We start from the raw sequence: 10,256 nt of genomic DNA on the forward strand, positions 1-10,256 counted from the left end.
GTGTAAACGTGTACGTGTGACGTTCGGCGCCGCTTTCCCGTAAGCCTAAAAGTTTGACGATGGTGTTTGGAATGTCGAGCGTGATTCCACCGACTATCCAAACACCATTGTCAAACTTTTAGGCTTACGGGAAAGCGGCGCCGAACGTCACACGTACACGTTTACACGTTTAAAACGTGCGCCTCAACCTCTCTAATAAATTCAGGCTTCATTGTTTATATGTATTTATAACAATATAATATTGCTTAGTAAATGCTTTGTCATGAGCACAAACAAAAAGTTAAAATATTTTTAGGTTTATTTCAGGTTAAAGAGTTAGTTCAACTGAAAGCATAAGATCTGAAAGTTATATATTTTCAGTTTGTCTTCTGGTTCAGTTAAATTTTCAGGTAATATGGGCGTATTCTAAAAATGATCACAAAAAGAATCACAAAATACAACATAATTAAAAAGTTTTCATTATATTATATTAACTGAAAGCTTTAAAAAATAATAAATCATAAATCATAGTATTGATAATACATAAATACAAAATCACATTTCATTTCTGATCATATTTAATTATAAAAATTTGTATAAACTATAATTGATGAATATAACTTAAAACTAATCATAAATTCTAATTGATTCATACTGAAATGTAATCAAAATTAATTAAAGAATTTACAAAATAAAATTTTTTATCACTACCTTCCATTCTTGAATATTAGAATACTAGCAGATAAGCCCGGCGTTGCTCGGGCAAAAGTAACGATAACTAAGATAAAGATTATTATGTTACAGTCAACCTTATCCGTTTTCACAGAATGCAAGAATTGGGTCCCCTTGTTTCCAGACTAATTAGAGAATTTTTATATGGGTCTAAAAATATGTTCGATTTCCCGCAAAAACAAAAAAAACTGCACTCTCTCTTAAAACGTCGCTTTCTCTTAACAATTCCATTGTTACGTAACACTTCCATTGTTACGTAACACTTCCATTGTTGATACTTCCATTGTTGACACTTTCATTGTTACTTAACACTTCTATTGTTGATGGAAGTGTTAAGCTTAATCCTGTCCCTCTCCCCCCAGGGGGGCATTTCGAAAAATCCCTTCTTAGTGTGCGTTTTCATGACATACCCTAACTGTGTACCAAATTTCATCTTCCAACTCCTAACCGTTTGGGCTCTGCACTTATTATTATTATCATCAACCCGTCTCGATTATATTATAGATTAGAAAATTAGAAAAATTCTTGTAATATGCCTATATACGAGATCTGTTCAAAAAGTATCGGACTTTTATTTTTTCTACATAAACCAATGATGCAAGGGAGGCCTCTTTCAGTGGAGTTGTGGAGGGGACAGTCATGCACAGCCCTAAATTTTTTCCCGCCTGCAGGAAGCGTCAGTCGCTAGCAGTAGGCCTATGAGTGAGAACGTGTAATAAGCTCTCGTCGGATTCCACTAACAAGTAAGTTGGAAAATGACTGAACAATGTGAGCAGCGATATTACATCAAATTTTGCCAAAAACCTTGGTGATACCCAAGCGTAAAACCATTCTCAAAATTCAGCAGGATTTCGGGGACGATCCTTGAGGCCAAAAAAAGCACGGCAGGTCCGCAGCAATATCAAGGTTGTGTTGACAGTTTTTTCGACTCTTGTGGGGTGGTGTATCGTGAGTATGCACCACAAGGCCAAACCATCGCAAAGGAGTACTACCAGGAGGTCCTTCGTCGTCTTTCCGATGCTGTGCGATGCAAATGACCAGATCTGTGGTCGATCAAAACTTGGCAGCTCCATCATGATAACGCATCCGCCCATTCTGCACATCTGATTCGGGCTTTCGTCGCCAAACACAAAACTCCTGTGGTTCGTCACGCTCCGTACTCTCCCCACATGGCTCCCCATGTGGACTTTTGGCTATTTCCCAAGCTGAAGGGGTGTAATGCTAGTTCGCCTCCTCGTAGTGCACCCTGGATAACGTCTATTCGTGAACTAAATGAGCTAGCAACTTTTGGCATCCAAATAATCCATTGGATCTCCTGGACAATACACATCTTTTTTCTTTACCTATTTAGACTACTTATGTCTTCTCATTACAAAGACCCTTCTAAGGGTCATAGTACCAAAGATCTTGGTCCTCAACTTAAGATATGTCAAATTAATATTGAAGGCATTAGTCGAGCAAAATGCCAATACTTACATAGAATCCTAAAGGATAACGAAATTGACATAGTTGTAATTCAAGAGACTCATACTGAGAATGAATACCAACTTCAGAAAAGAGGTGTGATTCCTGGTTTTGAACTAATTGGTTCAACCTACCACAAAACATACGGCACTGCAACATATGCCCGTAGTGACATTGAGGATGTTCTGTTTTGTAAGGCAGCCACTGACGATAACATTCATGTGGTTACTATACAGGTTGGACAAATTACAATCAGCAATATCTATAAACCCCCAGCTATAACTTGGCCACAACACGTCTTACCACATTTACCCCATCCTGCTGTCTACTTGGGAGACTTCAACAGCCACCATGAATGCTGGAAATACCGTGACACTGATAAAAATGGTGACATGGTATTTAAATGGGCAGAGGAAAATAATCTTTATCTTCTGTTTGATGCTAAAGATCGATGCACCTTTAGGTCCAGCGCTTGGGGTTGTGAATATAATCCTGACTTGTGCTTTGTGTCTTCAGATAACAATAGACAACCGTTATCAGCTACACGAACAGTTTTAAATCAGTTCCCGCATAGCCAGCACTGCCCAATAATTATTGGAATTGGACTTAGTATTCCTATAGTAAATAGTATACCACGCCCAAGATGGAATTTTAACAAGGCTAACTGGACTTTGTTCTCAGAAGATCTTGACAAATGTTTGGGATGGATCCCACCTACATCCAACAATTATAAAAGGTTTGTTGGAGCACTGTTTAGCGTAGCCAAGAAATGTATACCTAGAGGATATCGCAAGATTTATATCCCAGGATGGAGTGAAAAAAGTGAATCACTATATAGGAAGTTCCTGGAATCTGGTGATCTTGAATTAGGGGATGAACTACTTCATAGCTTAGATGATGCCAGGCGCCTTAGATGGATAAACACTGTACAAAATTTGGATTTTACAAAGTCAAGTAGGAAGGCTTGGTCCTTGCTTAGAAGATTGGGAGGAGCAACTGTCAAATCAGGTAGAGAAATCTTGATTACTCCAAATAGTATTGCAGAACATATACTAAACATATCTAGAGCTCCTAGAGATCGTGAATTCACAATTAAGATTAAAAAAGAACTTACGTCCATTAAAGCTAAATGTTTAAATGATACAGCGTACTCTCTACCTTTTGATACTGAAGAAATCTATNTAGATAATGATAGAAAGCTGTAATAAACAATATGATTATGTGAATGATTAGATGACTGAGGTGAATAAGGCACCACTCTGATGGTCACAGGATTGACTATGGGTGGTCAAAAACCCCTAGGAATTTTTCAGGGTGCTGTCTTTCCTGGATATGTCAAGCTTTGTCCCTCTTCACCCAGCCATCCCAATTGTGGGCTTGGTTAAACCCATGATAGGTATGATTAAAAAAAGCCTTTTCAGTATCCACAGGGCAAAAACAGTCAAAAAATTAGAAAGGAAAGAAAAAAATGATTATATTAACAAACAAGAAATTCATAAATTAAAGAGAAAATAATACAAAAATCATGACATTCAAAAATATATTAAATGGTAAAAAAACTGATTATAAATTTTAAATAAATAAATATATTTTATGAACAGGGCCGGATTAACCCATTTTGGGACCCTAGATATTTTCTTCTTACAGAGCCCCCTCCCTCTCCCGCAAGAAATAGAGCGCACGAAAAATATAAGATAATAAATAAAACAAAACTAAATAATGTGAAAAACTAAAACAAATATTAAATTTTTTTAATAAAAAGTATTTAATATACAAATATAAATACACATAAAAACACATTTTCTTTAGATTTTAGAATTCACAATAACCATATAAAAAGCAATATATTTTTGTTTATTATACTGTATATAGTTGTCCAACGGAAAAGTAAACTATCTTATTTACAGATTTTTTCAAATTAGACAGTTTGACCGGGCCTTTCTAAAAACTGGGCCCTAGACATTTGTCTCGCAATGATCCGGCCCTGTTTCTGAATAAAAGAAAATTTAATATTCTCACCTAAATCCCATTTTAATCCATCAGTTGTAACAATACATGGATTTAATGGAATGAGCCCCACAGAAAGATTATGAAAAGTGCTATTTATTTTAATTTTATGTTTTCCCTGAAAATAAATTCAAATCTGAAAATTAATTAAAATAATCAAAATGATTTTATTATTAGCTACAGTTTGGATAATTAAATATGCAGAAACTATGTAATTTAGACTGAAGGTAAACAATTAAGTCAACATCTTGTATTAAATTTAATAATTAGAAATTAAATTAATTAATTTAGAATATTTCTGGAAGAAAATATCAATCCAGAATAGGACTAGGACTTGCAACTCCTGCTTGCTATTCAGTTGCATTATGTCAGCTGATATGCAAACCTCAGGAATTGCAAGTTCAAGTCTCTGAATATTTCCAGGCTATTCTATATTAATTAATTTAATTCTAATTACATGTTTTTAGCATTTTTGCATAGCAAAGTGGATGAATAGACTCAAATTAAACACCAAATCCACCCATAAAGACTGTTATATTCCTGAGATGTTGACAAGGACAAGATATAAAGACAATTTAATAGTTTCTTCTACTTTGTGAATATTTTTAATTAATTCTGTTCTAGCAATTATGTGTATTAATTCTAATTATTAAATTTAATACAACATGTTGACTTAATTGACTATCTTTAGTCCAAATTATTTAACATTTGTATATTTAATTAGCCAAATGTAACCTGATAATAAATCCAGCTAGATTTATTATTATTGATCCAGATATTTCATTAGTAATATGATTTGGTTTTGGTTTTGTATGTAATCAAATTAAAAAATTATGAATAAATTTAATAACAAAACATATTTTTAAAAAAATCTTACTTTTGATAATAACCAAGTCACACATTTATCAGAAATTAAATAAACAGGAGGGCAATTCATTTGTTTTGCTAAGTAAAGTGTTTGAAGACTTGCCATAATGTGATCTAGACGACCTGACATCAATGTTACTGCTAATACTGATTCTAGCTGTAAAATAAAAATTATTTAACAATTATTAATACAAATTATTTATTACACAAAAAATATTATTGTTTATAAAGCAGTATATTAGATGATTTTTAAATGTGTACTTCAATATAATTTTCTTGCACTTTAACACAAATTGACATTAGACTTTTGTAGTTTACGAGTTATTCTAGTTTTGTATGGACAACCTGTTTTCTTTTGTTGTAAGTAAACTTGTGCATGTGTTAAAACAGAAAAATCAACAAAGTAATTTACAGTATCAGCTAATATTGTAAAACATTTGCTGGCTAAAATAAATCTACAACATGCATAAAAACTTCATAGTTTTAAGCTCATCTAAAGATGGCTTCTCAAATTAGGATATTGTGAACAAACTTATGAAGAAAGGGATAAGCATATCTAAGTGAACTGTAGCTAAATATTATGAACAGAATTAGAAATATGGAAAAAAAAAACAAATGTGTTGGCCTTTCCTCTCAAAAAATTGCCCAAAAAACCAATAAAAGATCTGCAAGAAACAAAGAAGTGTTTCAGAATATCAATGTTTAATTAGAAAAAAGAATCTCCAGGCCAAAATCAAGTTTAACATGTCATAGTACACTGTATGGAATGCAATTCACAAAGATTTGGAAAAGCAATTGCAGGAAAAAAAAATTTCATATTCTCAGAGAGCTGCAAATTTAAAATCAAAGAATTGCTGCAAGCTTTACAAAAGCCATCTAACAGGAAAAAAGGCTGAATTTGCAGTGACCCTGGATGAAAAAAATTTATTTACAGGATTGTAATGAAACATGGAAAATTTATTATGTAAAACAAGAAACCCCAAATTTCTGTTACCAGAAAAGTGAACATTTCTGTAACAATTTCATTTTCATTACCATATCAGCAGGCCAATGCACACAACCATTAGTAAAAGTTCTGTCCAATGTTAAGATTAATTTTGAATATTACATAGAAAAGGTTCTACAACCATTTCTGAAGCACTATGCACTCCCATAACCAGATATAAATAATTGGGAAAGGGATAGAGGGGCATACAAAAAAATTCATAATTGGTATTTTTCTTTTTTCACTCCAGCACAAGACCCATTAGCTAAGTTTACGTGTAAAAATAAGGAAAAGTAACGTAAGTTTACACAACGAAAACAAAAGCATATATATACTGCATATGAGCATTACTAAGCTGACAAGATCATATTCTCAATAACTACAGATCTAGCACCATGTCATAATGATATATTCTGAGAGACAGAATACAGGTATACCTCGCCTTACATCGGTAATTGATTCCAGGAGAACGACTTAAGTCGAAAAACAACGTAAGTTGAATTTACTTNCATATCCCTCCATCTGCACTCCGAAGGGACAGCACTTTGCTCAGGGAATATAGGAAAATATTGTCTAATCCACAACTTCTGATCCATCAGGATATTGATGACCTCAACATAAAATCGACTTAAATCAAGACACCCTCCTCTTATAAGAGCTAAATCCCTGCATTCCAATAATTTCAACCTCATTGAATCTTGGAAAAGGCTCTGGGCTGATGTCTCTCCGGTGGACAGTCGACAACTTCCTTGTATCACAAAGCGACCACCTGGATTTGAGTTATCCAGAAATCTTTGGAGTGTGTTAAATAGGATTCGGACCAAACATGGGTTGTGCAGGGACAGTCTTTTTAGGTGGGGAAAGTTGCATCCCCACAGTGTGACTGTGGTGCTGAAAGACAGATTATACATCATATCTTGGAAGATTGTCCAGTAAGATCTTTTCCGGGACAACTGAGTGACTTCCTGATTATGACTGAAAGTGCTTTAAACCATATTTCTAACTTAGATTTACATTTATGATTTGTGTTCTTACTTTTTCTGCTTTCTGTTCGTGTTAACAATTAGATGTGTAGCCATACGCTAAATAAATAAATCCCAAGCTGAAAATGCCACTAAAAGGAACCCGATTTTAGTTGAGAAAAGACATCGTGCGGAATGCGACGAACCGGCTGATGGCCATTCCAAAAAATGCATTCCAGCAGTGTTTCCAGCAATGGCAGGAATGCTGGGAGAAGTGTATACACTACCAAGGAGACTACTTTGAAGGGGTTAGGGTTTTGTACCTCAAAATCAATAAATGCATTTTTGCCGACCAAAGGTCCGATACTTTTTGAACAGCCCTTGTATTTTGAAACACTTTGTTTTTTGATCTTTAGTGAACTATATCATGAATACACAATTGTGATTTGCAAATGAAAGTTTAATGTGGACTATGAACACATCAAATACACTGCTGCACTTGAGACTGTTACACAAAAAAACAAAAAGAAAGCCATTACAGGGATACTCTCAAACCCACAAGTTTTAAATTTCTCCATTACAGACAGACAGTAGCATTCAAAGCACCAACACACTTGTTTAGAAGAATTGTAATAATCTAGTTACAAATTAAATTCATAATAACTAATGAATGAATGTTCACATTTTTATTAGGACATTGTTGTTTCTTCTACAACGAAATAGATAACACACAGGGATATACTGTATTTTGTAGTGAACAGTGATGAAGTAGCAGCTTTACTTTTTTGTTTCATGCATGAAGTTACAGTAAATAGATTTTAGTTATTGTAATTATACCTGAAACTATGGAATGTAATAACAGTGAAATAATTATATTTTTTATTTCATAACCTAAATGCATATAACTTTGGATTGTATTTTTAAAATATATTTTTACTGTATTGCTTGGTCTACGAATAGTTCATATAATAGTTTACAATCTTAAAAATACATTTCTATTTTGCCACTTTATTTAAATTTAATATTAATTATTCACTATTTCCTAACTTTATCATCATTAAAATTTGTAAAATGTAAGATAATTTCTATATTCAAGAGCTGTTTGAGTTGATCATGAGTTATTACATTCAGTACACCATAAACCATTTGTAATGTAATCTGAAATTAAGAATTTCAAAAAGAAATCTGTAAGAGAATTAGGTTTGTTACATGACAGTGAGTTAAAATATTTGTTTCATACTTGAATTGTTTTATTTTGTCATTGTGAACAATGAAAACAAGAAAGTTAACCATTGTTATTAAAGTACTCATTATTGAAAAATAGCAAAAGGGGAAATCTGTGCAAAACCTTGCAGAAAAGTTTTGCTTCCAAAATCCACAATTCAAGATACCATTACGAAATTCCTCATGATAAATAGTGTAGTTAACAAAATCCTAAAATATTTATCTCAAGACAGAAACGTGTCATTGTGAGGAAAGTGAAGAAAAATCCACAAATAATTGCTCCTAATCTTGCTGTTGAGACTTCTATAGAATGTATAGTACACATATCTGCAGAAACTGTGAGAAAAAATTTACAACCAAGTAGCTATAAAGATTTTATGGCCAAGAAAAAAAACCATTCATCAACAGAAAAAAACCAGCAGTGAAGACTAAAGTTTGCAAAATAGTTTTATACAAAATAAATAACATTTTGGAAATCAGTTTTGAGGTCAGATGGTCCAAATTCAATATGTTTTAGTTCAAAAGATTGCCTAACAGTATGCAGAAAAGCAGGAAAAACTTTTAAAAAGGAAAAACTTAATCCCTACAGTGAAATGCAGAAATGGTTTAGTACTATTTGGGGTTGTATGTCTGCAAATAGTGCTAAAACTCTGCAATGTGTTGATGGAATAATGAATCAATATGTGTATGAACAGATTTTAAATAAAAATGTTCAGAAAATCAGTAAGAAAATTAGTCAGGTAAGGGTTTGTTTTCCAGCATGACAATAATCTGAAGCAACTTCACAAAACAGTCAATTTCTTGATGTAAACTATATAAAAGTTCTTCCTGGCCTCTGCAATTGCCCAACCTCAACCCAATTGAGTATTTATAGGATCAGATTGAATAAACAATCAGAATGTAATCAATAACAAACAAAACTGAACTTAAAATCATTATCATCAGAGTTTTGAATTTAATAGACAAAACTTATAAAATTTTGGATGAATCAATGCCTGTTTGTTTGGGAGTTGTTAAGCTAGGTTCACATTGGCACACAATCAGCTACAAAGTGGATATGAACTGGCAGTTCATATCCCCTTTTGGCAAGTGTTCAAACCAGTGTATTAGGAGTTGCATATATCTCAATTTTTGCCAAATTTTGGTTTGTTTGACCTATCAACTTTTCACTAGTGTTTGAAATCCTTTAAACCAGGGTTGTCCAACCTTTTTGTTTCTCTGGGCCGCATTGGAAGAAGTCAAGGAGTTTTGGGCCACAAGTATATATATAATATATACTTGTGGCCCAATATACAAGTATATTTAAGGATTAACATGTTTAGATTATAACAACAAGTATTAAAACTTTATCAAGAAAAAGTATATTTTAAAAAATTACTTCTACAGACACTTTCAATTTTTACTTAGAAATAGATTAATTCATTTATTATAAAGGGGAGACACAAATTTATTTGAAAAAAACAAATATTTGTTTGATTTCTGTCTCTAATTAATAAAAAACGACGAAAAACCATTTCAAAGTGCATTTTTATTCGACTTATATATTTATAAATAATATGTCGCCCAAAAAATAGCCAATGCGCAAAATTATAATTTTACGCCAAACTAAAAAATCTAAAAAACACATGACTATATATATATATGTAGTCATGTGTTAGGCTGTTAAAAATTTTATTTTTAATTAAAAAATTTTAAAAAAATTAAAAATAAAATTTATTTGTAAAAATCTAACGAAACTGTCTGTTAAAACTTAAAATCTTATTAATTTATTGAAATAAATAACAATATTTATAAAAATTACTATTTTGAAATTTAATAAAAACTATAAGGAATATGTGTTGTAATTGAAAAGTGAATTTTTTAATAATAATAATAATAATAAACGTTTATTTACAAAAAGGGAGAGTTTCCCTGTTAAGGGGGTATTAAATTTAATAGGAAAAATTACAAAAAAGGTTGAACAGTTTAAATATATAAATAATAATCATTGTAACATTAATTACGAGTATATTTTTGTTGGATAATAACAATCAAAG

The 10,256-nt window shown here is 32.2% G+C and overlaps 1 protein-coding gene across 2 annotated transcripts in view; it reads right to left on the minus strand.

Moving 5' to 3' along the window:
* The window catches only part of LOC111633456 (thiamin pyrophosphokinase 1-like), a 28,187-nt gene that overhangs the window by 11,559 nt on the left and 6,372 nt on the right, over positions 1–10,256 (minus strand). For both annotated transcript variants that reach the window (XM_023378021.1, XM_023378020.1), the window contains exons 6-7: positions 5,060–5,206; positions 4,195–4,300 (exon numbers count right to left, since the gene is read on the minus strand). In XM_023378021.1, the coding sequence (XP_023233789.1) occupies positions 4,195–4,300; positions 5,060–5,206 (253 nt within the window). The remainder of the gene's footprint in view (positions 1–4,194; positions 4,301–5,059; positions 5,207–10,256) is intronic.

The sequence above is a fragment of the Centruroides sculpturatus genome, unplaced genomic scaffold (genome assembly GCF_000671375.1).
Source record: "Centruroides sculpturatus isolate CEXI.00-Female unplaced genomic scaffold, Cexi_2.0 scaffold614, whole genome shotgun sequence".
Classification (NCBI taxonomy): domain Eukaryota; kingdom Metazoa; phylum Arthropoda; class Arachnida; order Scorpiones; family Buthidae; genus Centruroides; species Centruroides sculpturatus.